The sequence below is a fragment of the Micropterus dolomieu genome, linkage group LG22, assembly GCF_021292245.1.
Source record: "Micropterus dolomieu isolate WLL.071019.BEF.003 ecotype Adirondacks linkage group LG22, ASM2129224v1, whole genome shotgun sequence".
NCBI lineage: Eukaryota > Metazoa > Chordata > Actinopteri > Centrarchiformes > Centrarchidae > Micropterus > Micropterus dolomieu.
In genome coordinates, this window is record NC_060171.1 from 14,437,195 (window position 1) to 14,453,413 (window position 16,219).

General features: G+C 40.9%; 2 protein-coding genes across 6 annotated transcripts; both read left to right on the plus strand.

Moving 5' to 3' along the window:
- The first annotated feature begins 117 nt into the window (after positions 1–117).
- Positions 118–10,631, plus strand: myo5c (myosin VC). 5 transcript variants are annotated; one of them, XM_046037213.1, is made up of 40 exons: positions 118–788; positions 1,167–1,277; positions 1,372–1,543; positions 1,648–1,792; positions 1,921–2,077; positions 2,268–2,411; positions 2,494–2,575; positions 2,653–2,760; positions 2,851–2,957; positions 3,059–3,324; positions 3,418–3,499; positions 3,597–3,737; positions 3,827–3,949; positions 4,088–4,171; positions 4,308–4,439; positions 4,576–4,673; positions 4,762–4,848; positions 4,936–5,047; positions 5,182–5,393; positions 5,488–5,653; positions 5,738–5,884; positions 5,964–6,128; positions 6,248–6,341; positions 6,423–6,486; positions 6,607–6,881; positions 6,977–7,040; positions 7,125–7,205; positions 7,320–7,500; positions 7,602–7,695; positions 7,789–7,852; positions 7,926–8,094; positions 8,187–8,271; positions 8,352–8,450; positions 8,624–8,778; positions 9,061–9,150; positions 9,248–9,398; positions 9,497–9,782; positions 9,873–10,047; positions 10,141–10,221; positions 10,358–10,631. In XM_046037213.1, the coding sequence occupies exons 1-40, from the start codon at positions 762–764 to the stop codon at positions 10,508–10,510; spliced, it is 5,229 nt and encodes a 1,742-aa protein (XP_045893169.1). In that variant the 5' UTR covers positions 118–761; the 3' UTR covers positions 10,511–10,631. The 5 variants fall into 5 exon arrangements, with proteins under 5 accessions (XP_045893169.1, XP_045893170.1, XP_045893171.1 ...); XM_046037214.1 differs by having other exon boundaries at positions 4,338–4,439; XM_046037215.1 differs by lacking the exons at positions 118–788; positions 1,167–1,277 and having other exon boundaries at positions 1,403–1,543; positions 1,921–1,952.
- Positions 10,632–11,751: 1,120 nt separating this feature from the next.
- gnb5a (guanine nucleotide binding protein (G protein), beta 5a) lies at positions 11,752–15,818 on the plus strand. Its single transcript, XM_046037282.1, has 11 exons — positions 11,752–11,887; positions 12,487–12,623; positions 12,730–12,771; positions 13,632–13,708; positions 13,807–13,939; positions 14,322–14,465; positions 14,566–14,657; positions 15,000–15,048; positions 15,137–15,233; positions 15,377–15,543; positions 15,639–15,818. Exons 1-11 carry the CDS (start codon positions 11,752–11,754, stop codon positions 15,648–15,650), a joined length of 1,086 nt encoding a protein of 361 aa, XP_045893238.1. The 3' UTR covers positions 15,651–15,818.
- Positions 15,819–16,219: the final 401 nt, after the last annotated feature.

Consider the following 16,219-nt stretch of genomic DNA (forward strand, 5'->3'; position numbering starts at 1 on the left):
AGTGTTTCCTTGTTGCATTCTTCCTGTAACTCTGGCATTCCCACTGTTGTCTCAGTTTTGCAAGTGCAGTGGTATTGTGGGTCAAGTTGGTTTAAGGTGGCGAAATATTTACTTTTTAACATATTCGCCTGACTACTTGTGGTAAAGCAGGGGCTGAAATGCGTTCACATATGGTGAGATGATTGAGGTCTGCATCCGGTTTCTTTTGTTGTCACAATCCTTGATCAAACGAGCACACCCACTCTGTCAAGCCGCTGTCACAAGACGGGAGGGCGGAGTCACAGTCAAAGTCCGCAGCAGGTGAGCGACAAGTCAACCAGGAAGACACGAGACATACCTGAAACACTAGTGGTGGACTTTCATAATAAATTTCCCTCTTCGATTGTTTACTTTGAAGAACTTCTAGGGGCCTGAAGAGATTAGCATATCAGTTTGAGTGTTATGGATAAGTGTTACAGGAATTTATACAGGCTGTGTTTTGATTTCTTTGTCTTCCATTTTATCTTGTGCCACCTCAGACCCCTCAGATTTATCTTGGGACCCTATATCAGTATTTATATGGTAACATGTTTAAATCAGAGTAGTATTTTGAAAAAAGAAATACGACCGGAAATCCGCCACGTTTCTGTCTAGCTTGATTGGTGGAAATGGCACAGTGTTGAGGGCAGGGAGGAAAATCGTTGGTAACCTGGAAAGTACAGTGTACCAACAGGTGACAAACCAGCTGACAACAGGAGTAGTTAAAACAGCAATGCATAAACATGGCTTTGTTGGAACTTTACACCGAGGTAAGATAAACGCTCCCAGCTTTTTTTTTATAATAGAAACAATAATACCTTGATGTTGTTTTACAGTGACATATGGAAACTGTCAGGGCTCAGGCAAGTTGCAGGGATGTAGAGGAGGCTGGAACTAAAGGAATTTAAAGTCTTGATGATCGACTGTTTACTCTTAATCAACTTTTACCTATCAATTGGTGTAATTTGTTTATGTGTTATGTGTGTATATATAAGGTTTTTATATGATCTATAATGACTTGATTGCTATAAAAAAATAAATGACAGTCCTCATAGTTCAAACATTTAATTACAGTGTTATATGTTTTAATAACTCTATTAAGCATTGATTAACTGTTAACTTGTCACCATTAAAATCTTCTCCCTTAGTACAATAGAGTGTGGATTCCAGATGCAGAACATGTGTGGAAATCAGCCGAGATTATAAAAGACTTTCATATTGGGAATAATGTTCTTGATTTGCTTCTTGAAGATGGCACTGTAAGTAAAATGTGACTAATAAAACCTTTGCATGCAGCATATTTATGATGGTGAGAAGCAACAGCTGACCTGTGACTCTTATATCATTGTGAAGGAGTACTTTTACCCTGTTGACACTTCAAAACCAGAACTCCCTCCTCTTCGCAACCCTGACATCTTGGTGGGGGAGAACGACCTCACTGCTCTCAGCTACCTGCATGAACCTGCAGTCCTGCATAACCTTAAAGTGCGATTTGTGGAGTCGAGAATCATCTATACCTACTGCGGTACAGTTGAAATCTTTAAATTTCAAACTACATTTAAGCGCAGAGGTGTAGGTTGTCAGCAGTTTGTTCTCCTGCCTCAGCCTGTTCTGTTTCCTTATTTTCAGGTATTATACTGGTGGCTGTGAATCCATACAAACAGCTTCCTATCTATGGAGATGCAATCATTCATGCCTACTCAGGCCAGAACATGGGAGACATGGACCCTCATATATTTGCAGTGGCAGAGGAGGCTTACAAACAGATGGCCAGGTAAATAAAATAATAATAATAATATTATTTTAATATTATTATAATAATAATAAAAAGCTGAAATAATCACAGTTAGTAGAATAATACTGTCTAGTCATAATAACAGTGTGCATACCCTTTATTCTCAGAAACCACAAGAACCAGTCGATCATTGTCAGTGGTGAGTCTGGAGCAGGTAAAACTGTGTCTGCTCGATTTGCTATGAGGTACTTTGCTGTTGTAAGCAAATCTGGAAGTAAGACTCGAGTTGAAGATAAAGTCCTGGCGTCCAATCCGATAACAGAGGTATGATTTTACTGGAGCAGTGAGTACCGCTCACAAGGCAACACATCGCCGTTCTTTCCACTAAACTGGCAAAATGGTCGATGTTTCAGTACTTTAACATTAAACTAACTCAAATGCACTCATTACGACAACTTAGACTTTTGTGATAACTTGAAAAGAGACTTGATGACCTGAGGGGATTTTCTCTCAGGCAATAGGAAATGCAAAGACCACCAGGAATGACAACAGCAGCCGTTTTGGGAAATACACAGAGATCAGCTTTGACAGGAGGTACAAGATCATTGGAGCAAACATGAGGACCTATCTCTTAGAGAAATCCAGAGTCATTTTCCAGGTAGGATATGAGACAAATATATCTTAGATATCTGAGCTCTTATATATCTGATCTTTAATAATGATCCTCTTGTTTAATTCAGGCAGACAATGAGCGAAACTATCACATATTCTACCAGATGTGTTCCTGTGCTCACCTACCAGAGTTCAAGAATCTAAGACTGTGTGAGTGTTTGTTCTGAGGGTTAAACACATATATTTAGTTGTTAGTGTCCTTAATTATATATTCTTTTCATCTGTAGTGAGTGCAGATAAGTTCCGGTACACCTGCATGGGCGGTGAGATCACCATTGAAGGTGTAGATGACAAGAAAGACGTGGAAGAGACCCGGCGGACCTTCTCACTGCTGGGTAACAACTGCCTCCGCTGTCAGACTGTAATTTGCTTTTAGTGTTTAAACTTTTAAGTTAGCATAACCCTCCTCTCTCTTGCTTCTTCAGGTTTGAAGGAGGACTTTCAATCAGATGTGTTCAAGGTTTTGGCAGCCATTCTGCATTTGGGAAATGTGGAAATCAGAAACAACGGCGAGGACAAATCATCAGTCCCTGTCAGTCTCAACCCTCCGAGTTAAATATCTTTTTGTGTGCGAGGTTAGATATTAAAACATTAACCTGGTTCAATACAGAACTTTATTTGCTTATGTTCCAGCCCAGTGATCCACACCTGGTAGTCTTCTGTGAGTTACTGGGTGTGAGTGCAGAGGGGTTGGTGCGTTGGCTGTGCCATCGGAGGATCATTCTGGTGGCTGAGACGGTGGTGAAGCCGATGCCCAAGGAGCGGGCAGTAAATGCCAGAGATGCCCTAGCCAAGCAGATCTATGCCCATCTGTTTGACTGTATCATTAACAGGATAAACACAGCACTGCAGGTTCCAGGGAAGCAACATGCTTTCATAGGTGTTCTGGACATTTATGGGTAATGCAGATACAACACTTTTTTTCTTCAGCTGCTTGATAATTCTCTTTAGCTGTCATTTTTTTATGTGATCTTGATGTCCTTTGTCCACAGCTTTGAAACATTTGACGTCAACAGCTTTGAGCAGTTTTGTATCAACTATGCAAACGAAAAGCTGCAACAGCAGTTTAACTTGGTACGCATCAACGCTGTCCAAAACCATTGCAAAACATAGCACACGCCCCTTCATCAGCTCGGAGGGTTATTCTCTTGTCGTTCTTATTTTCAATCAGCATGTGTTCAAGCTGGAGCAAGAGGAGTACATGAAAGAGGACATCCCATGGACGTTGATTGATTTCTATGACAATCAGCCGGTCATTGACCTGATTGAAGCGAAGATGGGGATCCTTGACTTGCTTGATGAAGAATGTTTGGTAAGTCATTGGATGTGATGTGAACTTTTGCAATTTAGATTTTCAATTAAGTTTTTCCCCCCTTGATTGTCTTTTTTTTTACTTCACAGTTTCCTCAGGGCACCGATCAAAGCTGGCTGCAAAAGCTATTCAACTACCTAGATACCAATCCTCTGTTTGAGAAGCCTAGGCTATCAAATGAGGCATTTGTGATTCAACACTTTGCAGACAAGGTGTAGTCTGGTGATCCTTAAAAACACATTTCCTGGTTAACGTAGCCCAAAAATGACTCCTTCTATTGTTATTAATCCTTTTTGGATACCTGACAGAAACCTTATTTACAACTATGTGAGTCTCTTTTCCATTAACAGGTGGAATATCAATGCAGAGGTTTCCTTGAAAAGAACAGAGACACTCTCTATGAAGAGCTGGTTGACATTATGAGAAGCAGTAAGGTAATTAAAGGGCTTATTATATTTTCACTTTTAACTTTTAACTTTGTCATGTCATATATCATTAAGGTCAGTCCAAGCAGCATTGTTTGTTTTTTTTTCATTTTAAAATGTTTCTTCTGCTTGCAACTGTTATCAGTTTCCTTTTCTGGCCAACTTTTTCCAAGAGGAGGAGCAAAGCACTGTGAATAGTAGAGGTGTCAAAGTGAGGCCTGCCAGGCCTGGAGTGAAACCAGCCAATAAACAGCTGAGAACCTCGGTGGGAGATAAGGTGAAAATGTTTACTGGAGATTGAGCTCCCTCCTTGAAGTTTACATAATATTTAGTATTTACTTATGTGCATACAATGAAACATAGATGTAACATGTATTTATATCCTTTCTCATGAACTTTGTGGTTGAACGTAGTTCTGCAGCTCCCTCTCTTTACTGATGGAAACACTGAATGCCACCACCCCTCACTATGTGCGCTGCATTAAGCCCAATGATGAAAAGCTCCCATTTGAGTGAGTACTGATGAAACTGTATTTGCCATGATCCACTCTGTATTCACCTGGTTTTTGGTTTAAGGGTGTGTTTGCGTGTTTTTTTGAGATATGACTCCAGGAGAGTGGTGCAGCAGCTGCGAGCCTGTGGAGTCCTTGAAACTATTCGTATCAGTGCACAGAGCTATCCGTCCAGGTGATTCACTATTACATTACATTACATTACAATTACATTATTCTCATCATCATATGTTGTAATGGCAAACATGTTTTTCATTTACAGGTGGACGTACATAGAGTTTTACAGCCGATACAGTATCCTAATGTCACATCAGGAGGCGGACCTCAGTGACAAGAAACAGACCTGCAGGAACGTGCTGCAGAGGTTGATCCAGGTTAGCCGCCTCTTTTGCACCTTTTAAATACAACATTGTCTTGCATTTGCATTTAGATATCAAACCATGAGGCCAAAGTGACACACAAACATGCATGTTTGTGTGTCACTTTGGACTCATGGTTTGATCTCTAGGACCCCAACCAGTACAAGTTTGGTCGGACAAAGATCTTCTTCCGAGCTGGTCAGGTAGCTTATCTCGAGAAGCTGCGCCTAGACCGACTGAGAGGAGCCTGCGTGACCATCCAGAAGCATGTCCGCGGGTGGAGCAAGAGGAGGAAGTACCTGCGCATGAGAGAGGCAGCCATCATCCTCCAAGAGTATATCCGCGGAAAGAGGACAGTCCGGTTAGAGTCGTTCAACCACAGTTTTGTTGTTCTGCATCCTCTGTTGTACCTGTTAGGATTCTTACATGTGCTTGTCTTGTTTGTAAACCTGCAGTAAAACGGTGAGTGCTGTGACACTGAAGCAGGGCTGGGCAACAGTGGTGCTCCAGAGACATTGGAGAGGTTACCGCATGAGACAGATCTATCAGGTCGTCCGTCTGGCCTCCATCACAATCCAGGCCTTCACACGAGGTTGGATGGCTCGTAAACGGTACAAGAAGGTCTGTAACTGAAGAATCAATAATGAATCACTTATTTAGTATCATGGAAATGTAGCCACAAGTGATCTTTTTGTTAATTCTCAGATGATGAAGGAACAGAAAGCCCTGGTTCTACAGAAGTATGCCAGAGCATGGCTGGTACGACGCCGATTTCAAACCATGCGTCGGCTGGTGCTTAACGTACAGCTCTCCTATAGGGTGCAGCAGCTCAGAAAGAAGATTGAAGAGCAGGTGATCATGGCTCCAAAGGTAACTTCAGCTGACGCTTTTATGTAGAGTTTATGTAACCGAAACCCTTTTATCCTAAAAGAACAAAGAGAACCGTGGATTGATGGAAAGACTGACAAGCTTGGCCAACTCCAATTCTCAAACCATGGACAGACTTCAGCGTCTGGAGTCACAGCTGGAAAAATCAAACAACCAGAATGCGTCTTTGGAGGCAAGGGAGAAGAAAGCGAAAGAGGACGCTAGTCTGGTCAGTCTTGAAGTTGATGCTTAAAATTGAATACAGTTGTTTGCGTCTTTTTCTGTTGCATTTTGTTTATGAAGCAGACTTTGAGCCCTTTAAAAAACACATTTTTATTTCCGCTCTAGACAATTGCACAGCTCCAAAAGGAAATAGATGCATTAAGCCTTGAAAAACAGAACTTGGAGAAAAGATTTGAAGCTTCCACCAAAGAAGCCAAAGGTAATTGGAGTGACGTTTCCTTTGTGTGATACTCTTATTGTAATTTTTACCAAATTTTTAACTGCTTTTACACTTTGTCAGAGAGTTTTGATCAAATAAAGAGGGATCTTCTGGAAGAGAAAGAATATGAAGCAAGACTTAGAAAGTAAGTAATAGAAATGTGCATTCTACCTCATCTATAATGAGTGGCGTAAATATGTTTTTTCAGCCAAAGCAAATTCTGGCTCAGCTTATTCACTTTAGTTGATGAAATGATTCTCGGCAGAATTGCAGAGAACAACATTGAGATCCAGAGACACGACCATGAGAAGGAAGTGGAAACTCTGAAGGAGGAGATGAAGAGATTGAAAGAAGAGAGAGTCAGTCTACAGAGAAAGTTAGAGGAGGGGGAGCAGGTGAACTCTGACCTGCAGGAACAGGTCATCCAGCTCACCAAACATGTTAAAGCCATTCCTGAGCTACGCAGAGATCTCAGCAACCTGCAAAATCAGAGAAATAGCATAGACCGAAGGATGAAGCAACACTCGGAACAAGCAAGAGGTACAGACTTTCACTTGTAGACCTTCAGTTACGTAAATGATACACACTTAATAAAGACAGTAGTTTGCTGATGTTGCCTGAATATTTTTCTGCAGCTAAAATGAACGAGATTATGAGACAACTTCTGGGTGGTGTTGTTGAAGAGGAGGTTCTTTTGGGGTAATCCAAATATCTTTGGTTTTCCCTTTCTCTCCCATAGTTGTTCAATCTCTCTCTATAATCTCAAACATTGTTTCTCTGAAGGCTCAGTCCCAAGAACTGTGAGAAGATTTATGAAGTTGAAGATTTGCTGGAAGCCTTCGATGGCCTGCAGAAAGCTACCAGGTCTACTTTTACTGACAACCATAGCGATTCATTCACTTAGTATCACTGTTCATCAGTCCAGTTTTGTACCTGTGTGACAAGCCTGTGTGCACTTGTTTGACCTTTTAATGGCAGAATACTGGAAAACCACCAAAGGGAGCAGAAGGAAAGCTATGAGACCCAAGTGGAGGGCTTGAAATTGAAAGTGGACCACCTCCAAAATGAGAACAGCAAGTTGCAAAACCTGTTCCAGGAGAAAAGTAATGTCAATGAGAATATTCGCGAAGAGGTGTCCAGGCTCAGCAGTGAGAACTCAGTGCGTTATTGCATTCTTCAATCCATATTTCATTTCTTGGGGTAGATGAGGCGCAGAACATGCCATGATTTGTGCTTTCCCTTGTTTGATGTGATCCACAGGTTATACCCGAGCTGAAACTGCAGGTTTCAGAGCTGCAGAGACAAAAACAAGAATTGGAGGCCCATGTAGAAGAACAGAGCAGAGAACTAGCAGGTAGATCTGGGAATTTATTTTCCAACTACAAGCTCTTTAGAGATTTGTATTTTATTTGTTCTCATGTTTATCTTTTGTCCCTGTTGTCAAAAGACAAAACTGAGGAGATCACTAACGTTCTTCAAAGGAAAATCAACGAAGAGAGCTCGCAACGCAGGTAAAATAAATGGAGTCCATTTCTTGATTAAAGAAGTGATTTCTGATTCGTCCTGATTTTTCTTGCTTTTTAGGCACCTTGAGGAGAAAGCTGAAGAGCTAGAGGAGTTGAAGAGGGAGCTGCAAGGCCGAGTGGAGGAGCTGGAAGAGGAGAATAATCACTTGAAGAGGCAGCAGCTGATGGAGAGCGAGGTCAAGAGCAAACTGAGACAGGAGACTTCACGGTTAACTGCTGAGAATATGGTGCGCGAGGATAAGTAGAGGGTTACATACAAGTGTGTGAATGCATGTCTCATCTGCATGAAAGACAGCAACAAATTCTGCTTTTCTTTCAGGACTTTGAAGAGCAGCTCGACCAGAAAGACACATTGATAAAGAAACTCCAGAATCAAATAAGGAGCCTTGAAGCATCACAGAAAGGTAGCACTGTGGCTTGTACATGTGCTTTGTGACATAACTCTAACTTCTTCATGTTCATCACTTTAATGTTTCTTACACAGCAAAGCAAACGTCTACGCCTGCCATTCCCAAAGATTATCTTGGCATGTTGGAGTACAAGAGAGAGGATGAACCCAGGCTCATTCAAAACATTATTCTGGGTATTCTTCTTTTGGGTTATTTCTATTAGTCTGAGATAGTCACATTAAAACCATTCATTTTGTGAGTTTGTCTGCCTTCCTGTATCTATATGCTTGGGAAATCATCTGTGGCAGTCTGGGTTTGAGCAGAATACAACAATAACTAGATGAAACTTGCTCCATTCTACTTACAGACCTGAAGCCCAAAGGCGTGGCGGTCAATATGATCCCCAATCTGCCGGCTCACATTCTCTTCATGTGCATCCGCCACGCTGACTACCTGAACGATGAAGCCAAACTCAAGTCTCTTATGAATGCGACCATTGGTGCTGTCAAAAAGGTCATCATGGTGAGGTTAATTCTCAGTCTGGTAGCTTTTATCTCCACTGTAGATTTGCTAAATAAATAATGAATATAATCTAAAAGCTATTATACATAACCGTATCTAAAATTAGGTTCACTATCGTGTTGGCAGCAGTTTAGTTTACTTTGATAATTTCAGTTTGTGATGTAGATGATCTGAAAAGGATAGCTATAGAACAGCTGGCTAACTTTAAAATTAAAGTAGCACAATTAAAATAAAATGTCACATTTGTAAAGGCTTTAAGTTATGGCTTTTTTTTCATTTCAGAGTCACTTAAAAGACTTTGAGTTGCTTTCATTTTGGCTGTCAAACACGTATCAGCTGCTCAACTGTCTGAAGCAGTACAGCGGAGAGGAGGTCTGTTTTTACCTTGCTTGCACTGTCACGGTTTTTGTCTGTCGATAATAACAGACCTATTTGACCATTCCCTTGTTTTGCTTTCTGTTAACAAAAGGAGTTCATGAAACAAAATACTCCTCACCAGAAAAAGCACTGCTTGAAGAATTTTGATTTGTCAGAACACAGACAGATTCTCAGTGACTTGGCCATCCACATCTACCATCAGTTTATCACGGTCATGGAAAAGACTATCGCTCCTGCAATCGGTATTTTACAAAGTTCAGCGTTATCACATGCAGATTTTGATAGTGGCCAACCTTTATAAGCAACCTAAACCGCGCTGCTTTACTTTCCTGTCCAACAGTTCCCGGCATGTTGGAGCACGAGAGTTTACAGGGGATTTCGAGCATGAAGCCGACAGGTTTCAGGAAGCGTTCCAACAGCATCTACGAGGACTCTGAGACATACACCATCTCCTCCATCATTCAGCAGCTCACTGACTTCCACTCCACCATGAGCCAGCATGGCATGGAGCAGGGCCTCATCAAACAGGCTGTCAAGCAACTGTTCTTCCTAGTTGGTGCGACCACCCTCAACAACATCATGCTCCGTAAAGATATGTGTTCCTGCAGGAAAGGAATGCAAATCAGGTCTGTGGTTGCTTTAATAAGAATAAGAGTTGTTTTTTTTGTTGTTTTTTTCTGCAGACAAAACGTTATTCACAGCGTCTGTGTTTGTAGGTGCAACATCAGTTACCTGGAGGAATGGCTGAAGGAGAAGGATCTGCAAAGCTCTAATGCTATAGACAATTTGAGGCCGTTGTCTCAGGCCGCCTGGCTTCTGCAAGTCAATAAGTCCACTGATGACGACGCCAAGGAGATCACTGAACAATGTCCTGAACTCAACCCCGTTCAGGTATCTTACTCAAGCCACACATGCAGTATTATTGATATTAAAAAAATCCAGATTATCACTCATGTGAAACAAAACTCACATTCCCATTTGTAGATTGTCAAAATTTTGAACTCCTACACACCCATTGATGATTTTGAGAAAAGGGTGACGTCGTCATTTGTCCGCAAAGTCCAGGTGAGCTCTGTTGTTCATTTTCAAATTTGAATTCAATGGGCCTTTCTAATTTAAAATACAGTGCAATATCATGAAATGCTCATCCAGCTGCCATACTTGTGCTTCATTAAATACGCCAATCTGGTCCTTGTTGCAGTCCTTACTACAAGGTCGTGAAGGGTCCACACAGCTGATGCTGGACTTAGACTATCGTTTCCAGGTCACGTTTCCCTACTGCCCGTCCTCGCAGGCTCTGGAGCTGCTGCAGGTCCCGAGCAGCCTTCATCTGGGTTTCCTAACCAGGATCTGACAACTCCAGCCTTTGACTTTACACTCCTCATAACTGCTTCATAGTCCAGTGGCTTATGATTGTACCTTAATGTATATATAAATATGTAAACATCTTTAATAAACAATGTACTCCAATTTCAGGGCTGTGGATGGTATTATTTTGAAATACAAACATCATGTTCTGGGGCGGCACGGTGGTGCAGTGGTTAGCACTGTCGCCTCACTGCAAGAAGGTCGTGGATTCAAACCCTGGTTGCCCCGGCCTTTCTATGTGGAGTTTGCATGTTCTCTCCGGGTGCTCCGGCTTCCTCCCACCATCCAAAGACTGCAGGCTCTAAAATTGTCCTTATCTGTGAATGTGAGTGGTTGCCTGTCTATGTGATGGACTGGCGACCTGTCCAGGGTGTACCCCGCCTTTCGCCCAATGTCAGCTGGGATAGGCTCCAGCTCCATGGACATCATGTCCTTCCAACAGGAAAGCCTCTAAAATGCTTATAATTGCTTGGATTTTCATATTTGATTGCTTCAAATATTATTTGAATTATTTTCAATTAATCGATAAGTCCGTGCACAGAAAATTCACAAATGTGAGAATTAGCTGTTTTTATGTTTTATATCATTGTAAACTGAAATTCATTGGGTTTTGAGCTGCTCAAAAGTAGTCTGATTTAAATAAATTGTGTCTAAAAATACTGAAAAATTTGCCAATTAAATACCCACCATGTGTATTTTATTTTAACTATAGAATGTAAGCTTCCCCCAGGTTGCTAAAACTCCCAAGACTCTCATGAAAATTCTCATGGCCCTGTTTTAATGTGAAAGGCAAAGTGGAATCAATAAAACTCAACAGTATTTTGAATCATTCACTCAAAACAGAGAATTATATGCAATTTTCGGGTATTTCTTGTAAGATCTATTTTATGTGATGCTATGTTTGCCTCATAGTTGATCCCGTTGAAATAAAATAGAGTGCCATATTTACCTACTGTATTTTTCCATTACAGACAAACAGTAGCCTATTGTGTTTTTGGGCGGAAGTTGAATGCATTATTTAGCGGTAGATTAGCGAGGCCTGTGTGATGCTGAGGATGCAGCCTGCAGCATCACCAGGATGCAGGATCCTCCTCCTCCTCCTCCTCCTCCTCCTCTTCTGGAAACTGGAGGAGCATCTTCTCCCTCTGACGTCATGACAGCAGCATCAGCTGTTAGCTCTGCTTTAAGCCCTTTCGCCGCCGATCGCTGCCTGCACAAAGGAAATATATGAGATCCCCTTTAATCCCTGAAATGGCGACACAGGAGGTACAGCTGAACGAGACTCTGGCCCATCTCAAAACGGAGTCGGAGACGCTGAAGTCGAAGCTGGAGGAGGAGAGAGCGAAGCTGCACGATGTCGAGCGTGAGTGCTGAAAATGGAGAGGCCTTGATTCACCTCTGCGTTTACAGTGCGACGGGACAAATGACAGCAAATGGGTCATTACAGCCAAATGTATTTTAGCGAGAGGTCAAATGTTGCCAATTTTACAGGGAAATGAATTTGTGGAAAGTGATTTTTGACCTGACGTTACCTCAGATCTGACAGGATGTTTGTTTGCCTCCTTGTTTTACAGACCGGTGCTTCCATCTGAATTTCTTCCATGTAGCGGTTTTGCCCAATCATGTCTCAGCAATATGGCAATAGTAAAGATGTTACATAAAAAAAATTAAAGGAAAACTACAAACAGTCTATTAATTATTATTAACTTTAATATGTAACGCATTTTATGAGATGCTCACACTAGTTAATGGAGGACATGACAGATTTATTAAAGATTAATTCAATATATTCCTCCATTTAGCGTAAACTAATCCTTATTACTGCTAGGAATATCAACGGAGGGTGTAGCCTACACAGGATTTAAAGTGTTGTACAATGTGTGTGTGTGTGTGTGTGTATGTGTGTGTGTGTGTGTGTGTGCGTGTGTGTGCGTGCGTTCGCGCGCGCGCGTACATTTGCAGTCCATCAGGTGGCAGAGAAGGTCGAGGGGCTGGGTCAGTTTGTCATGAAGACCCGAAGAACTCTGAAGGGTCATGGCAACAAAGTTCTGTGTATGGACTGGTGTAAGGACAAGAGGAGGATCGTCAGCTCCTCGCAGGTCACAGATGCTCCTGTTTTTCCCATCTCGAAGTTAATTAGAGAACCCAGTTTATAATTGGATAAATGTGGTTTATATTGTATTGATTTCTACTTTCTTGATGCAGGATGGGAAAGTGATTGTGTGGGATGCTTTCACTACCAACAAGGTATCTTATACTTTTTACTCCTATTATCTGACAGCTTTATTTACTTTCTAGATTCAGATCAAAAATACACGTTATAATCAACACATAGATTATGATATTAATATTATATAAAGTTGGCTAAATATTATATAAAGTATATATAAATTAAGTAAAATTATCCCCCTATTTACCAGGTGCAACATTTAAGTAATTTACATATTAACGCACCAGTAATATAAGATATATTAACTAATTAAAAACATGAAAATACAGTAAAAACGAGACACACTGAAGACAAGAATATCTAAGGTTAAAAAAAATGTATATAACCCAATATAACAAATCACAAATTTGCCTCAAGTGGCTTTATAATCTGTTCAACAAGCACACAGCACCATATGTACATAGACCCACAGTTCAGATAAGGAAAAACTCCCTGAAAAAAAAAAAACTTTTAACAGGCAAAAATTATATGTGTGTATAGCTTCTAAAATACTGTTTAGTTCATATAAGCTGGAATGTAGTGTTTTAAAATCTTTTACCTCTTAATGGGAATTTCCCTTTCCCCAATATCATGTAGAAAATCAAAACTACTAGGCATAGCAAATAGGATGGGGAACAGTGGATTTCAATGTCAACAGGATATCCACAATGTGCAGTGATGCAAAACAAGCTGAGTCCAATTTAATGAATGAAAATGATTGAGGATGAAGGGACACCAGATTGACCAGAGGAATGATGATTGGTTTTGGACAAACTGTTAAAACCTTAATGTCTAACAGCCTAAAGCTTACTGCTCTGTCCTAATTTAGCCTAATGCATGTGATTCATCTCACTGTCCTGGCGCGGCTCACACAGCTTTGTCTTTTGATGTTTATTAGGAGCATGCTGTGACAATGCCGTGCACCTGGGTGATGGCCTGCGCCTACGCCCCCTCTGGCTGTGCTGTAGCTTGTGGGTGAGTGTCTTACTAATCGTGACAATCCCAATGTGGCGTGACATCTGTTTGCTTTTCAGTTTTCTTTTTTGGCAAACTGGGGTTATTTTCTGTCACAGGGGCCTGGACAACAAATGCTCAGTGTATCCTCTGTCTCTGGACAAGAATGAGAACTTGGCTGCCAAGAAGAAGTCAGTGGCCATGCACACAAACTACTTGTCCGCCTGTAGCTTCACCAACTCTGATATGCAGGTGAGAATATCCAGCATATACAAATAACATCCACAAATTGACAAAAAAAAATGAGTAAAATGTTAGTAGAGATGGTAGTTGAGTGTTTTTCCCAACTATTTTAATGACAGTTTTTCTGCAAACCAGGGCTGTTTTTGTATTCATCCCGGCTTCTCTCTCATTATTAATCAGAAATCACTGCCTTCCATATTCCTGTGAAAGGAGCTTCCTCACGTTGTTAATAATTCACAGCAGCCAGGCGTTGCTGGTTTGGTATCCTGGTCACATGATGTTTCAGACAGCGAAGACAATCCATTTATAGCTGAGTGTTAACCTATATAGACTTTTACTGAACTTCAGAGCAGACGTTGTTCTTCCTTCTCATTTTCTGCTTGTGTTAAAGATCCTGACATCCAGCGGTGATGGAACGTGTGCATTATGGGATGTTGAGAGTGGGCAGCTGTTGCAGAGTTTCCATGGTCATGCAGCAGACGTGCTCTGTCTGGACCTGGCCCCCTCTGAGACTGGAAACACGTTTGTTTCAGGGGTGAGGATGCCTCTTCCTCCTCCGCTTTCACTACAGCCCATGTCTATTTAAACATCACTGAAGTATTTCAAATATTTTGCATTATTGTGTATTGTTGCAGGGCTGTGATAAGAAGGCCAACGTGTGGGACATGCGTTCAGGACAGTGTATTCAGTCCTTTGAAACTCATGAATCAGACATAAATAGTGTGCGGTAAGTGATCAAGTAGCTCTGTCAATATTGAGTTCTGATGTAAGTGTAAGATAAGCATAGTCTTTTAATTTATCATTCAGTGAGAAAAGTGCTGATGATTTAAATTTGCTATGTTTTTTTTTTTGTGTTATAACATCTTTCAAATTATTCTGAAGGCCCATTTTTTTGCTTGTAGAAAAACACGTGAGAACTGGTGCAATCTACTTTTTTCTTTTAGCCCATTCTCAGCCACAGTTTTCTTTTCATGCTACCACTAGGAGGCGCTAAAAGACAGCTGTATTCAAATCCGACACATAAAGGCTTTAAGAGAGTAATTTGTTCCCAACTGTGGCTCTTTTATAGATACTATCCCAGTGGAGATGCATTTGCATCTGGCTCAGATGATGCTACAGTAAGTAATCTGATATTTACCACACAAAATGCAAGTGGAAGCATGTTGAACATTTTCTTCAAAACTCAAACACTGACCTTTATTACAGTGCCGCCTGTATGACTTAAGGGCAGACAGAGAAGTGGCTATTTATTCCAAAGAGAGCATCATATTTGGGGTCTCCAGTGTTGATTTCTCTCTCAGTGGTAAGAAATTCACACTTTGTCACCTTCAGTATTATTCAGGTGGTTCCAACAAAGAGCAGTTAATGTCCAAACAGCTAAAAATAATTTATTTTGTATATTAGAGTTACGCTATAAAAGCATTTATGTATTTTTTAATCCTTCAGGGCGGCTACTCTTTGGCGGCTACAATGACTACACCATAAATGTTTGGGATGTTCTCAAAGGAACACGGGTCTCCATTCTGTTTGGACACGAGAACCGTGTCAGTACACTGCGTGTTTCCCCAGACGGGACGGCCTTCAGCACAGGTTCCTGGGACCACACTCTTCGGGTATGAGATTATTATTGTCTGATCTGATGTCTTTTCAGTCTACAGTGACCTTTTTTGGTGATATCTTGTAATATCTGCTGTTTCCTTTTTTCCAGATCTGGGCTTAAGGATGATGACACAGAGGTTTAAATGGTAGACAGACTTACTAAAGACACACCAATGTTTCTGTTTGCTAGAGTACAATCACCGAGATAGACTCAGTTTTGGTTGTACATAGGGCATATCAATAGCACTGTATATACTCCAGTCTGATGGCCAGGGTAGATTTACATATTCAAGAGAGTAATTAAACCAAATGGCACGCTTGTATTACTGAATTATTGAAAGAAAACTTCACAGAAGTAGGCTACTTATGGTTACAACTAAATATGTAAAATGTATATTGCAGAAAATAACATTGGTGCTGACTAGCATCAGTCTAGGATAGAAGTGACAAAGTGATGTATTGATATATGGTGACATAAAGGACTTAATTTATTTGTTTTTTTGCACAAAAAGTAAAGGAAGAATGCAGTCTGTGGAAATAAATGGGATACAAGGAAACAAAACACAAATGCAGGAGAAGCAGTAAGGTTTAAGACTGAAAAAAGAGAAAGGTAACATTGGGTTTTGTTGCTTCTCTGTCAATGAGCAATGTTGGAATATGGGGTATAGTGAGGAAGATTAGATTGGCTTG